At 37.0% G+C, this 16,380-nt stretch overlaps 1 protein-coding gene across 3 annotated transcripts in view; it reads left to right on the forward strand.

The window, feature by feature from the left end:
* The window catches only part of KCTD16 (potassium channel tetramerization domain containing 16), a 275,415-nt gene extending 261,346 nt beyond the window's left edge, over positions 1-14,069 (forward strand). For all 3 annotated transcript variants that reach the window (XM_002744379.7, XM_008986989.5, XM_054250251.2), the window contains exon 3: positions 1,838-14,069. In XM_002744379.7, coding sequence (XP_002744425.2) covers positions 1,838-2,292 — 455 coding nt within the window. In that variant the 3' untranslated portion in view covers positions 2,293-14,069. The remainder of the gene's footprint in view (positions 1-1,837) is intronic.
* Positions 14,070-16,380: the final 2,311 nt, after the last annotated feature.

Here is a 16,380-nt window from a genome sequence, read left to right on the forward strand (position 1 = left end):
TTTAATGGCTTTATAAATACAATGATTACTCCGGGGAAAATTTTAGAAAGTGGCTTGAAAGAGTGGGTATAATTTAGGGGCACTTCTGGAGTTGTAATTTACAGGAAGTTTTGGTTTATTTTCCCAAAAAAAAATGTATGGAGATTAGTTGGTATATATGTTAAATCATTTACTATGTAAAGGAGAAGCATTATACAAGAAGATAGAATGTAATTTTCTAATAGTTTTCATTGTAAGTTTTCTCTACTTTGACTATATTAGAAACAGCAATAAAGTAGGATCCTGTATAATGTGACTTATTATTCATGAGAATAAGATATAGTGTAAGTCAAAATGGGGTTTCCTTAAAAATTTGTATAGGTACTACATTATCCTTGTCCTCAATAACATAAAGGAATTTGTTCCCTTTATTTTTATGGATTAAGAACAAAGAATTATACAAGTGCCCAGCATGTAATACATGATCAGTAAATAGTACTAAGTTAATGACTCCAGGAAGACTGTAGCTATTCAGAGGGTGGAGGCAAGGGGCAGCTATTCATTTTTAGGCAGTTGCTTTGTGCCATGATTGTGGATTTTTTTTCTGGTTGATGGAGCCACTGTGCATCTGCAACATTGCTCTGTCTTCACATTGCTAAATGCAGTGTTATGAATCAAGACTCAGAGGGACGGGAGAAGAGGGACTCACGTTGGCTTAAAAAATAACACACAATATAGTTTATCATATAAATGAAAAGCTCACTGGCAAGACTAGCTTAGGTGTGGCTAGATCCAGGTACTTAAAAGTTATAAGATGATCTTTTATTGAATTTCTACATTGTTCCTTGGCGTATTTGGTGGGATTACAACAATGGATACCTCACTATGCTCATGTTAAGGAGCTCACATCCTAGGAGCTAATATGATGTATAACAGAATATAATATGTGTAATAATAGAGGTACTTACAAAGTAGAACTATAATTCAGCGAAGAGAAAAAAGCAAATACTTCTGTGGAGAGGTTACCAAGAAATTCAGAGATGTTATAACTTTAAAATTGCTTTGAAGTAGAAGCAAATATTTTACTAACAAGGATACTAAATAAAATGGTTAATTGCCATGGTTATGGCCTTTGGAAGATCTGTATTCAAATCTCAGCTCTGCCACTTACAAATTGTACAAACTCTGGCAAGTTTCTTAAACTCTTGGGGTCTTAGTTTCCTTGTATGGAGACTGAAATTGGAACTACTGTGTTGACAGGGTTATTGTTAAGGACCAAGGAGATGAGGGATACCCTGAAAGGGACAGGCACAGAGTCAGTCCCCCTTCCCTGGTCACAGTCATTCTGCTTTGATAGCCTTCTCCTGTTGTACCTGACTGCTGTCACTTGGAGTTTTGGAGCTTTCCATCAGCTATGGAAAATTGGCCAGCATTTATTGAGTGAGTACTATGAGTCAGATACTGCATTAAGAATTTCACTTGACTTATCTAACTCCACTCCAGATACTAGGAAAATTATTACTCTTATACTATGGATTCAGAAACTGAGTCTGAAAATCTAAGGGATGTGCCAAGGTGATTAAGCTTAATAAATGATGTTAGCTGTGTATTTCTGACTCCTGGGCTCATGGACTTAAGCATTATACTGTATTTCCTCTTATGTAGTATGCCATCATTAATTTCCTCCCCTCATGGACTTAGCTTTGGGGTGCTCATGTTGCAGCCACCCAACTTTTTCTAAAAGCATGGTTCTGTGATGCTTCTCTTATGTGTGTCTGTGTGTATGTCCAAGTGCTATGCTGCTACCCCGACTGACCTGGCTGGCATTAACCCCTTGGGTCCTGTGCTTTCTTTGCAGGTGAGCCTTCCAGATGGTCACCCTCACACTGCGATTGCTGCTGCAAGAATGGCAAAGGTGACAAAGAAGGGGAGAGTGGAACGTCTTGCAATGACCTCTCCACATCTAGCTGCGACAGCCAGTCTGAGGCCAGCTCTCCCCAGGAGACAGTCATCTGTGGTCCTGTTACACGCCAGACCAACATCCAGACTCTGGACCGTCCCATCAAGAAGGGCCCTGTCCAGCTGATCCAACAGTCAGAGATGCGACGGAAAAGCGACTTACTCCGGACTCTGACTTCAGGCTCCAGGGAATCGAACATGAGCAGCAAAAAAAAAGCTGTTAAAGAAAAGCTCTCAATCGAGGAGGAGCTGGAGAAATGTATCCAGGATTTCCTGAAAATCAAAATTCCAGATCGGTTTCCCGAGAGAAAACATCCTTGGCAATCTGAACTTTTACGGAAGTATCATCTATAAGGGAGGGGTGGGGGTGGGGGAAAAAAAGTCATCATTTTGAAACTAACCTCCTAAACGGAATTAATATTTTAAAGGAAAAAATACAACCAATGATGCACATTTCTTAGAACACAATAGTCCATTGATATACTACTGCCTACTTTACCTAGTTCACCTTAACATGTAAATCCACAGGGTAGATTTCTTTCTAGATGTGGAAGTACCAGAAAATCTTTTTTAGTTATTTGTTTGTTTACTCGGTCCCATGTGCTAAGTATCTTATATGTAATGAGAGCCAGCTACATGAAAGTAGCTGAGAGGCCTTGGGAGTCATTTATCCCCAACTGGGTTTTTTTTCCTCTCATCTTCTACCTCCCTTCTTTGAATGAGGGTATGGTAGAAAAAGATCTGGCCCAATGGCATACGTTTGGAATTTTTTAATTTTGCTTTTTCCTTTTGTTTATGCGGTAAGGGGGGAATGGCAGATTTATATGACTTTTCACTCAAATCTATATGTGCCAGTTTATGTTGACTCCGTATGCATGAGTATTTGTGCAACACAAGCACAATTAAGGATGTATATACACACGATGCACACGATGCCAGGGCTGACACATCCCAAGGACTGTGCTCCTGCTCTCAGCAGCCCTCTCTTAGAACATTTCAGATGGATGAGACTCTGACTCTTTCTTAAAACTCGTGTGGGAAGATTTCCCAGCCTGTCTTGGCAACACTTTCTAACATCGAATAACCTTCAACATCAACAAATTGTCTTCCTTATTTCGAAATTAACACCCTCAGGCTCCATTTTACTGCTTTGCCCTTTCTCTGCATTAAGAGAGGATGAGGAGAGCTGGTCAAACATTCTTTGTATTAAAAAATCAAACATTCATATTCAGAAAATTACTGCTAAGTGACCCCACACTCAGCCTTCTCTACCCTGAACTGAATTTGTCCTTCTCTCAAAGTTTTCAGAGTTCTCACTGCCCACAGTTTAATGGTGTGGCCTTTCCACATAATCCACATTAAGTTCTGTAGTTCCTGTGTCATTGTGGAACTAAGAACATCACACAGTACTTGAATAAGGTTTGGCCTTTTCTTTGTTTTAAGTTGTATTCCACACACCTCCTAATAATTTCTTATAAAAATTTTAAACTGCGAAGCTACATTGTTATTTGCTTGTAGCCAGTTTTGTTTGCTTTTGGGATTCGAGGATTAGCTGTACCCATGCTAGGATTTAGCTGTGTCATTTTTATGGTACCTGTAACAACCCAACGAGGTAACTGGAGCTCCAAAATTAAGGTTTCAGATTTCTAAATGAAACCATCCTTTTCAATTACATCTTGACCTGTATAGACACAGCCAAAAAGAAACTGTTAATAGCCATCCATCCATGTAACTCTGTATTTATAAGGTACCAATAGCTCTTTCATAGACTTGTGCTACATGAAGGTTAAAAGACCAGTTTTTATTTTCAGAATTCCTCACGCATTTTAGTAGTAACTGAAAAAATAATTTGTCAATGACTAATTGTGTGCCAAGCACTCCTCATTTGTTTCGTTGCGTGTGTGTGCATGTGTGTATGTGTATCGCAGGTAATAAAGGCAATTGGATCACGTCTACAGGAGAAAACAATGACTAACTTCTTCCTTCTGAAATCTTTCATGATGCACATTTACTATGTAAGAGGTTCTGTCTTGATTTCTGTTCTTAGTGATGATTAGTATATAAATATCTCAGAATTTTTGTAATTCTCACCTTCACACTTGGATGACAGACTCAGCCAATGTTTTCTTGTCCTGATAGCTTGAATAGAGTTTAAAGTTTAACGTAAGTGTAAAAGAAAGTTTACCTTGAGAGTTAAGTTGTTAAGAGAATTATAATTTATGGATTTAGGTGATGTTCTTTTCTGTATTACTATATTAGCAGATATTTGATCTTAACTATGACATAGCTTTGTTTGTAAAGCCTACCAGTATGTCTTCATTCCTTTCCATGTTTCTTGACAGCACATGAAAACACCATCATCCCAATGACAGAAGATCTTGCAAAGAATCACAGAACTTAATGAGTGAAGAAGTTGAATTTGGGGAAAATATCCTGAGACTCACGTTAGTCAAATGATTATTGTGTTGTCACTGGAAGTGCTGTCAAAAACTTTGGGGTCTAACTAAAATAACCACAGTTCCAACTTCCTTAAATTTTACACCTGACTGTGATGGCCTCAAGACAGAGAGATACCCTCATAAGAATTAGAGAATTAAAATGATAGTCAACCCAATATTTCTACTACATTCTTTAAACAGGAAATTAAACACTGCGAAAGAAGTGTTCATGGCAGTGTTCCTCCGACTCCTGACCTGTCAGGAGTTTTCACTGCTCTGGCATTCCTTATACACCCAGTGAACAAAGCTAGGATAGAAAACCTGTTTCAAACTACCACAACAGCATCGTTTTCATTTTGGACCAACTCTAGGCTGGTACCCATTCCCTTGGTAAAAAATTCAAGTAACACAACAGCATGAGGTTTATTTATGTGGGTGTTTGTATAGAAATGAGCATAGACCTGGCCAGTAAAAGGCGCTGAGGAGGAAAACTTCAGTTTAGCTTGAGTGGAATTATCAAGTGAGGTCCAGGTAGCCTGCAACATTGGAAATGAGTTCTGGGTAAGTGAGTTATAAGATTACATGCTCTAGTAACCCTGGTAGTCACTGTGACTCAGGCATGTTTCGCTGAAGTTAAAGTAGTTTTTCGAACTTTTAATTTTATTCTGAATAAAACAATATATATGGTTTGCTTTTTGAACGTTGGTCATGACAAGGGCCACAGATTGCTAATATGAAGAAGTCAGTAGTATCAAATGGATAAAATGAATGGGGAATCACATGTGTAGAGCCCCAACTTAGATTGCTTTCTGGAAAATCCCATGATGCTAAAATCAAGTGAGCTTGGTGAGATCATTTCCTGAAGGCATGTGGGTCTTCTGAAGTCAGAAACATATTTACAAAGTGCTTCTACCCACTATTGAAAAGGAAGTGATCTGCATTCAGCAGGAAAAGGGGAAGACAGGAATATAAAACTTCTCAATCATATGGTAGTGTGTTTTTCTTTCCCCTGCTGGGAAAAATTGCACTGAGATGCTGTCAAAAAAATAATGCACTGATGTTATCCTTTGTATTTATAGGCACAGTTATCTTACTGAAAATGCATGCATGGCAAATTAAAATAAAAGGGGGAACAATGCACAAATAATAAGTGTTCCCTTTGCTCTTTATTCCTTCATAGCTGTATCTACTCCAACCAATTCATTTTGGGGGAACACATTTATTAAAGGCTGCTGACATGGAATTTTTCACTTTTCAGTTAGCCTTGTTTGATTCAGAGGAAGCTTTATCCACTGGCACAGCTGTGTTGCTTGTTCTAGGTCCCATTACTGCCTTTTACTGCTTCTGGATCACTTTTGCTTCCCTGGGCTTTAGATTCTTCTCTCAGTATCCTTTGTTGGTGCCAAGGAAAACATGCTCCAATGAGACAAATGGAAGGCATGTATGGTGTTTTGCAAAATTGGTTGACACAAGCTCCCACATTGGGAACCAAATTTTGATTCTTACACATTTTCTTTGCTACAATTTTCACCTTCCAACGTTGTATCTACTATAGTGTGGATCTGTGAATTTGAGTGCTGGTATTTTCTGCCACTATATACCATGCCATGGAATTTGACTAGCCTTGGTGTTCTAGATGATCTTTACTGGAATTAATAAGACTCTTTCTGTAAACTTTTGGGGAGAATTCTTTGTCACCTCCACTTGACATAACAATTTTTATTTTTTTGAGACGGAGTTTCGTTCTTGTTACCCAGGCTGGAGTGCAATGGCGCGATCTTGGCTCACTGCCACCTCCATCTCCTGGGTTCAGGCAATTCTCCTGCCTCAGCCTCCTGAATAGCTGGGATTACAGGCACACGCCATCATGCCCAGCTAATTTTTTGTATTTTCAGTAGAGACGGGGTTTCACCATGTTGACCAGGATGGCCCTTATCTCTTGACCTCGTGATCCACCCGCCTCAGCCTCCCGAAGTGCTGGGATTACAGGTTTGAGCAACAATTTTTAAAAGAAAAACGAAGATAGTTTATTTTTCCTTTTGGTGACTCTGTGGCAGATGAATGCTTTTGCCCATTTGCATGCTGGGTTATAGGTTTAGCATGGGTCATTTCTCTCTTTAATGTTTTGGTATTGTTGGCATCTTCCAATCTTGATGCCCCACAGTTTCAATTTATTTATTTTCTTTTATATTGTCAAAATAACACACTAGAGAAAGAACCGGAGTGAGCATTCTGTATCCTGAGTTACAATGGAGTTAGGTGTCATGTGTATAGAACTGTATAATGATTAATATCTGCAGAGAAATTAGACCAAATGAAACCTGCTAGAATAGGTTTGATTTATATTGCCTTCATCATTCTGGTTTCAGACGAAATGGTTATTGCTCTCCACCCCTGTTGAAAGAATAGTCTTAAACTTTAATAATCACAGCCTTGTGATGCAAACACAGAGCTTATTTGTTTGAAATGTCTGTTATTCTGATCTTGCTGTGTACATTGAAATGGAGATTCTTTTCCAGTGATCTCCACTGCAAACTTTTTAGCAGTGTTTCTTAATACTCGGGATGCACAAAAATCATGTGTAGCACTTGTAAAAATGCAGATTCTTTCAATCTAACTTCAAAGAGTCTCATTCAGAAACTTGAAGCAGGGCCAAGAAATTTGCATTTTGACCTAGTCTCCTTAATAATTTTGATGAAGATTGTCTATAGACCTTTCTTTGAAAAACTCTGCTGTTTAGGGAGTATGGAGAGGTCAACAGTTCCTTTACTTCTTAGAAGCACTTCCTCATTTTCTCTTACTTTCTTCCCACTACAAATAAGTCAAAGCATGCATTATTCATTATCTTAAGAGAAAACACCAAAAGAAAAACATCCTAAGACTAGGGCAGAATAGATTTTCATTAATTCTTTGCCATTTCATCTGCTGTCTGTCAACCATAACCCCCTCGCCATATTGTGAGTGTATGTGTATGTGTATGTGTATGTGTATATGATATTTTTCCCCCCAAAAAATAAAACCCTGGATCATTATAGTCTTAGCCCTGGGTGGATGGGAGCATATCTCTGAGTGAGATGTATTCGAATTATACCCAACAAGACATAAAAATAATGATCTTTCCTAAGGAGAGTTGTTTATTTCTAGGTCCTTACCTAGTATGAGTTGTAGAAAATTGAAAGCGATTCATAATTTAATGATGTATATGGCCCCAAAGGTGATTCTTTTAACTACACATAAAATATAACCAAAATGAATGTGGAACGATTAGTGAATTCAGCTATATTTTACCAATCAAATCCTGAGCCACTGAACTGCTAAATGTGTCCAATTTGACTCAGTCAGGGCTATGAAGCTCTCAGATATTTGAAGATCCTGAACCCTGACATCAACTAAAAACTTGAAGTCAAACTCATGTATGAGAATAAATGAAAAAAGAAAAGAAAGAAAAAGAATGAACGAACGAGTGAATTCAAAGTGTTTCAGTGATCCAATTGGTCCTATCCATTTAACAGAATAACTGGATACATACCAAATCCCCCGATTATAAGAAATAGAAAAATAGAAATCACACTTGTCATGATCATGAGTGAATATTTAAGTAAAGATTATTGCCGAAGGAAAGTGAGGGATGTTTAATGAAACTGATGAACATGAGCAACTAATTATGACAAATTGACCAAGATTAAAACAAAAGCGTCTAAATTTGATTCAGTTTCTTGCCCTCTCTCCTGTACTTCCGAAGTGGGATCCCCTTTCTGCCCCTGGCTTCCTAATGTTCAAAAATGTTTCTCTTGCTTTTTGTTGTCAATTGGGTAAAGAATGTTAAGTTTCTAGACTGTCATCTTTGCATTATTTAGGAACTTTACTTTTAAAAGGATAAAGAAAATGTGCCTGGGCTGGCAACTATCAAGGGCTTGTCCTGGAGGAGGACGGGGGTAATATTCCTGTTAATCAGCTTTGTAAAAGCACTTGTAGGTCAACCAGAGGGTTTGTTAAAACTCTTGTCTCCAGCAACCTCCTCCATCTTATCAGTTTATTTTTAGAATTGACCTTTAGCTAATTTACCTCCATTAGCACAATGAAAATCAACATAACTTTATATTCTGTCCATGCTGACGTGGTCTCCATCCATCACAAATGGAAGCAGAATGGATGCATAATAAATAGTGAAGAGTTGCTTTCAAATTACATCAGTGTGCATGTGTAAGTGTGCACACGACCATGTGCAATTTCTAGGTTTATGTCAGTTCAGTGGCAAATGTGCATGGGAGTGCTATCTGAGTGCATGGAAAAAGGCTTTGGTCACATAGTTCAACAGCTTTTTAGTTCAGCACAAAAGTTTATCATTACTATGGATGTCAGACCTTGAGAATGTTAAATAAAGCTGGTCTCCTCAAGTGAAATTCAAAAATCAAACTCATATCCATGAATATAGTAAAGAGTGGTATCTTATTCAGAAAAGAATGAAAAAAAAATAGAATGTATTTTTGAAAGCTAAAATAGACATCAAAAAGACATTAATCAGCAGTAGCTTTTTAAAATTGCAGCCAGTGTGCAGTGGCTTAGCTATACCTTCAGGTGAGAGACAGAGAGCAACGATTTCAGGGAACTCTTTGATTCATGTGGGTTAATTGCATTTAAGGCAGTGGCTCTTGACAAGGAGCGGCTTTGCACCGCAGAGGTCTTTTGGCAATGCCTGGAGATATTTTTTGTTTCGTGATTTGAGGGGTGCTACTGACATTTAATGGGTATAGGCCAGAGATGCTGCTAAAGATCCTCCAGTGCACTGGAAACCCTTGCATAACAATCCAGCCCACAATGTCAATAGTGCTTAGCTCGAGAAACTCTACATTAAGCATGGGTTTAAATTTTTCCAAGGCATTTTTTTTTTCCTATACCATATATGGAAAGTCTTCCAGGTCAAGAAATAGGATAAAATAAAACAATAAAAATCAGAACCAGTTTAAATGTATATAGAAATTATTTGAAATTAGACATAATTATCTCTTTATAGAGACGTGAAAGCTGAGATTTAGAGAAAGAGGAAACTTTTTCCAGGGATCTGGTAGTGATGAGGAAGGCCTGCAGTTTATATGTCTGTCTTCTTTTACGTCAGTCTTTCTGCCCCAGAAAAGTTATACCTTAGTAATGTTGTCAATCTTTTATCAGCTAAATATGTTTGTTGTGAAGCACTCTGGGAGCCTTGTCAGTTCACGTGATGCTGTTAAAGATGTTCCCCAAGCTGATCAACGGTGGACCACAAGGTGCTCTCAGAAATGAAACCAGTAAAGGGGAGAAAGTGTTTAGAGCAGGCCAATGATGTCATTGTCTATAACTGCTTATCATGCATTTTGTTACTTTGAGCTGAATATTCCCTCACTGAGGATGATAAAATCTTATTGGAAAATATGTTTCCTCGACTCACACGGGGGTGGCTCCCATGTCCTTGTTTCCAAAGATGTGAAAAGTCTAAACATAAGTCCCGGCTACTGAGACTTATTGCTTAGTTTATATGTACTGATTTTATCAGAACGCAAAGCACATTTGGGTCTGAAGTGATTTGACATTTTTCTTTGAATCTATCATACCAACACCCCAGGGATGGGATAAAGATAGGGTCATTCTAGTCTAATTTTATACAAGGTAAACTAACAACCCAGAAAGTTTAAATCAGTCATTTATTTATTTATTTTTTTAATGCAGATATCCAGCAAATATTTGTTGGGTACATACCACATATAGGTCACTGTCATGAGCATTATAACGTCTAGGCAATCAAATTTCAGATAAAGAACTTGAATTAAGATCACTCAAATCCCAGGCTAACATTATTTTTGTATGCAGTTCTGATCATTATTCTAGAATTATGGTTTAAATATTGAGTTATAAATAATATATATTACAGATTTATTACTATGTGCCAGAAACTCTACTAAGTGCGTTACATACCTTATCTCATTTAATCCCATCATAATCCAATGAAGTAAGCCCTACCACTATCCTCTCTTTACAGATAAGGCCAATGAGGCTCAGAAAGATAAAGTAGCACATAAAGGCTCATAGCTAAAAAGTGGCAGAGCCAGATTTTCCTCTGAGTTTATTGGACTGTAAAGGCTACCGGCTTAACCATCTCATTGTACAATCTGTAATCTCTGTTCTCTGAACTTTGCCTGTTTCTCCTCTGTCCTATTCTAAATGAGGTAGCATCCCAGCCTGACATCCTTCCTAAAAGTCATCAGTTTTTTTTTTTTAATTGCAAATGCCATTGGACATGCATCTGCCTAGAAGGTAAAGAAATGGAAGATTTTCTACAGCTGCACTTTATGCCACAAAAATTGTCAAGAGGGCAGTAATGTTGTAGAGCAGGTATCTGGTGAGTACTAACATGCTAAGAAACTCACAATGACCAGCTAGCTTCCATATCAGGAGAATGACATCTCCAATTGCTTTTTGTGCTGCATACAGATCACTAGGGCAAGCTTCGGGGGAAGTAAAATAGGCGTATGAACATGTTTATGTATGTTTATACATGAGTATATCTATGTATCTGCTATTTTCATCTTTTCATTTGCTAAACGTTCTCATTTTTTAGATTCAAGACAGGTCAGAAATCCAAATGTGATTAACTGCCCTCAGCATCTAATCATTACTGTTATAAGTTGGGAAAAGAGAGACAGCTTTAGAAAAGAAACTTCACTGAAATATGTGTGTGCGTGTGTGTGCCTGTGAGAGAGAGAAGATCATGTGTATTTATGTGTGTTGCATGTGTTTATGTGTAAAATTATGTGTATATATGTATATATGTGTGTACATCTATCTAAATGTGTATATATATATATATCTATAGCTATACATATGTATACACCCATAAACAAAGCTCATAGTTTAAACTTTGAAATTTTGAGTTTGGAGAAATTACTATTATTACAATTTATATTTGGTTTCCTAGATAGTCTAATATAGTTCTGATTTCCAAAATTCTCTTCACTAAAAGTGGATATATTTATTTATGGTACAGAGAATATTAACAAAATATTTAGATTTAATATCTATGAATAATAAACCAAACAAAAGTGCATTTAAGGAAACACCAAACTTGTAAAAAAACTGGCTTTCTTATCCAAACCACTTGTTGGAATTTCAAACTACATGTTTTCAAACTTTTCCATTCCAAAAACAAAAAAAAAAAAACTGAAAAAACTGAAAACACTATCAAATGAGCAGTGATGATGTTTAAGAAGGAAAAGAAAAATGTAGGTGTATGATAGCACAGATTCAGTGATTACTGCCCTAGTAGTACTTCACTTACCTATTGGTTAATTTACTATACCTTGGTTAATTTCACTTTATCACTTATGGGGGTTTCTGTTTCCCTACATGATTTGTCAGTGGAGCTAATTATCTGCTTAATTATTTAAAGCTATAGTAAATAATTTATAATGTGCATATTGTAAATAGATACTAAAGGTCAAGGGCACATTGTAATAATCACAAAACACTTTTTAGTCTCCTGCAAATAACCCTTGAAGCCTGTTTATCTGATACCCAAATAGTTGCTCAAAGAAAGAACAATGTAGGTCAAATACAAGAAAAGCTTACTTACCTATTTTGGCATTCTACAGACATAACAACCAAATGACTAAATTTGGGGCATCTTAAGGATAAAGGAAGTTATGTACTAATTCATAGCCATGTACTTTGCATATTATTGGGGAATGTGAAAAATATTTAAAGTCAACCTATGCAAACAGAGATTCCCTGCTTGGGATCAGTTTGTATGCACACAAGCCCATACCTTCAACGGATAGTCCAAGCACCGATTCCTCCTCCCTGAGATCTGTCAGGTGTGCCCACACAACAGAAGCACTTGTAAACTAATCAAGCACAGTAATTGAATTTCTTTTTCACCAGCCTTCTGCAAATATGGTCTTAAGAAACATAAGAAATAAAATCTATTTTTTTAAAGTCATGAAATGTTCTAATTATGTTTGAGAACATTTGAAGGAGTGTTTGTTTTTTTTCCCAAAATTTTGGAGCAGAGGGGAGGTTTTACATCACCCTAACTTCATGTTCCTCTGTCATTTTATTTTAAATTCCAAAGGAGAATGTTGAATCAGGAGAATTTGTTTTAAAACATTCTTCTTAGTTTAGAGATGGACAAACTCATGTATTTTTGTAAACCATAGGGGGTGGTGGGTGTTGAAATCTCTCATTAATTATCTTTTTTTTCTCTAAGGAAATGAATTCATAAATTACTGGAAAGGTATTCTAGTTAAAATACACAGAAACACAAACTTAGGGGAGTGGCACTTCAGAGATTTCCACTGAAATCTGTTAATAGAATCTGCTTTAAATGGGTCACTTTTCTTACATCTTAGCCAGCTTAGTCTGTAAAATCAGGAATCTTTGTGTTGGCTGAAGGAACTTAATTGAATTCCTCTTCCCCATATCTTTCAAAACTAGAGCACTGGGGTCGGACCTAACCAACAAAATAATTTGTCCAAATTAAATTGATTTGTTTAAATAATATCAGCACCACCCTTTATACTTTTAAAGACCGTGTTGATCAGGTTACCTGGAAATCTCCAAAGGCATCTGACTAGGGATTATCAAGCTCCTCATGACATCGGTTTCTGATGCTGTGAATGTGATGTCACCATAAGTAGAGGAATCTGAATTTGCTGGTACTAATTCTGAGTGGTGACTTACTGGGGCCTTGCTCATGTTACTTTTTCCTGACCTCATTCAAGCACTTGATGACTTGGGTCAGTTTGTTGCACATTGATGAATAATAAATGACACGCAATGAAATTACCTCTTCTTTCCAATGCAGTTCGCTTGTACATAAATGTAACGTCAAATTGTTTACAGGTTATTTTTGTGTGTAATTGTGATAGCAGATTTAGCTCAAACTTTAAAGGAATTTGTTTACTGAATGGTGTTAAAATGAATGTGCTAATTACAGTATAAACATCATTAATTATGGACTCACATGAATGCATGTTTACATGTCGTCAATTCTCAGCAGCTCGGTTATTCAGCAAAAGTCTGCAGTCTGTGAATAGCAAATATACATAAACTACTGTGACTCTAAGAACTCAGTAACTGTTTTTACCTTGGGATGTAACACTGTAGATCTTAGCCTGCTGTATTTCTTTCTTACCTATTTGTTTTTGCGAGAAAAACATGATAAAAAAAGTACTACTAATTGTCCCAATGGAATTGCACATCAGTTTGGCAATCATTGGTTCACTCAGAAGGCAACTAACTGCCTATAGATGGAACAGCCCTGAGCAACATATAAATATATACATACATATCTATGTATGCAATATCTACACTGCGAATTACTACCATCTATTCTCACTGCCAATGGAAACAAACTACTCTTTTCTTTCGATTCATTGATGGATATAAAAAAATTAATTTGCTATTAACTGTGTTCATATTCTGTTTAGTTCTTACAGTATGGTAAATGATACAGGTGCAGTATCAGTATTGTAAAATTGTATGGTGAAAACTACAAAAGTGATTCTGTGGATATATTTTAAAAGGGAGAACAGAAACTATATTTCAGATTCTTGTGTGAATATAATTACAGAAATAGGTAACTATTTTTATGTGTTTCCATAAATGACTCCATTTCATATGCATTGTAATTTAGCACTGATCATAATAAATCATTTGGTAACATTTAGTTGTTATACATATATCTATTTCCAGTATACACAAGAGACTGATGAGTCAACATTATTTCATGCTAACTCAAGAAATTTAGATGAAAGATAATTTGCATTGCAACTAGTTTATTTCTGGTTTGTTGTGGCAGCTTGCTGAGTTGGGGTACAGAAAAGCAGAAGACTTAATGAGTTGGTTATTTAATACACTTAGAATTAAACTGCAATGGGTGGAGGGCTTACCTCTGTCTCTTGTTAATTGGATGGCTTTGTACTATTTTTCAAACTTTTTTAAACACCAGTTTCCTTGTCTGTAAATAGGAAATAGAAATAATGGATACATCACAAGGTTCTTGTGAGAGTTAAATTAGATAATCCATATAAAGCACTTATCACAGTATCTTGTACATTAAATAGCTGCTTAATAACCCCTATCCATTCTTATTACTATTTCAAAACGCAAATTTTAAAAAGAAGTTTGGCTTCACCACTGAATATGTTAATACATATTTTTTTACTCTTTACCATTTTATGACATTGCTAATAATGCTAAGCATTATGTTTTTTAATCAGAAAGAAAAATTCTACAAAAAATAATTTTGCAGGTTTAGAAGTAATTTAGCCTTTTGCTGTCATGAAGTGTTTTTGGTGGCATACTTGCCACATGATATGCACTAAAAAGATGGAGGGAATTGGGCAATGTACAGTTTGAGAGATGCAATCTCTGTTACACATTCCACCTTGCACTTTCAAATGTTCTTTATTATATTTAAAGCCCTAGGAGTTTTCAGTAAACAAAAAAACAAAACAAATAAACACAAAAACAAACTTTCAAACTTTAACCCAGAATATTCCAGACTGGTCTCACCAAAGATTCTTCTGGTTTTGAGAAATACACTTTGGGAAATGCTTATTTAATGCAATCCCTCTCTTGCATTTCTTGTACAGAAGGGGAAAGTTAAGACCCAGAGAGGAAGGGATAGTTCTGAGTCTAGAACTGCATCTGTGGATTCAGGCTAGCACACTTTCTCCTAAGCTATCTCATGTAAGTGAGATAACAGTTACAGCTTTGTTTTAAGAAACTATTCTAAAATCACAACATCCATACTTCATAGACCCAAAGTAAAAAGTCCCACAAGGTAGGGAAGGACAAGCAGGAGAAAAGGGTGAGGATCTAGTCTACAGAAATCCTTCTTTAAACTCTGTTACCACTGAGATCACTTAGGAATGAGATATAGAGTCTGTTTTGCCTGCATAAGCTGATCCTTAGCAATAATGACAATAGTGACTGTACCATGCTGAATTTCAGTCCACAGAGGGACGGAAGCTTAGACAGACCAAAGCGATGGAGGGGTAAGAGAGAACGTTTTCTCATGAATTCCTCTGTGGAAAGCTATGGGCTTTCCTCTGAAAACCTGAGAGAGAGAAAACAACTGTGATGGAGCATTGTGAAGTTAATGATCCCCAAAGTCTAAGAAATTGCCTAAATAGAGCCAAAACTTCATTAAATTTGGACACAGGGAAAGGCTATACCTCCCCTGTTCTGGAATGATATAGACAAGTAAAGAACAACATTAAGAAAAAAAATTGGCTGCAGACTGACAGGATGAACAGCAGCAAGGAATTTATTTGTTACCAGAACAGCAGCTAGTTTCCCCGCAAATCAAGGGTCCTGAGAACACTCTCTAAAGCTTCTGCATGTGTTGGTTCTTCATGTGTCTGGATGCAGGTGGTGAGGACACAAGGGGCTTCTCTCTACTCGCTGGGAGCGTGGGTGGATATAAGGGTATATTGGGAGCCCAGGAATCCACTGGTAGAAGATCAGAAGAAAGACTCCCCTTGAGCTCATTGGAGAAATTTGGGGAGATTTGTACATAGCCACTAATCAAAAACTCATCCTTCTGACGAATTGAACAGGACTTGATCAGAAGGATCATAATTTTTGGAATGAGGACAGTGAAAGAGGAGAAAAATATCAACTTCTCAGACAATACTTCTTCCTTCCAATTTCAACCCAAAGGCAGCATTCCTTCCCATGACTAAAAAATATTCAGAGCCCACATCAGTCTTGTCCCAAATGGCAGCTGCCACTGAAACAGGTCATGACAGGTCTTCATTCCAATAAGGGGATGATAAAAACCCTTAGCCCGGGCGGAGTAGCTTCAGCTTTAAGTAAGCCAACCCCATGTCACAGAGCTTAAATATAACAGCAGGTCAGAAGCAAAGGCCCAGGTGGGCAGGGTTTTCAAATGCTAAGAATGCCAGAGAGCTCCATGTACACCCCGTAAACCCCTTGATTATTCTTAGCTAACATGTTATGAAAGCAC

Source organism: Callithrix jacchus, chromosome 2 (genome assembly GCF_049354715.1).
Source record: "Callithrix jacchus isolate 240 chromosome 2, calJac240_pri, whole genome shotgun sequence".
NCBI lineage: Eukaryota > Metazoa > Chordata > Mammalia > Primates > Cebidae > Callithrix > Callithrix jacchus.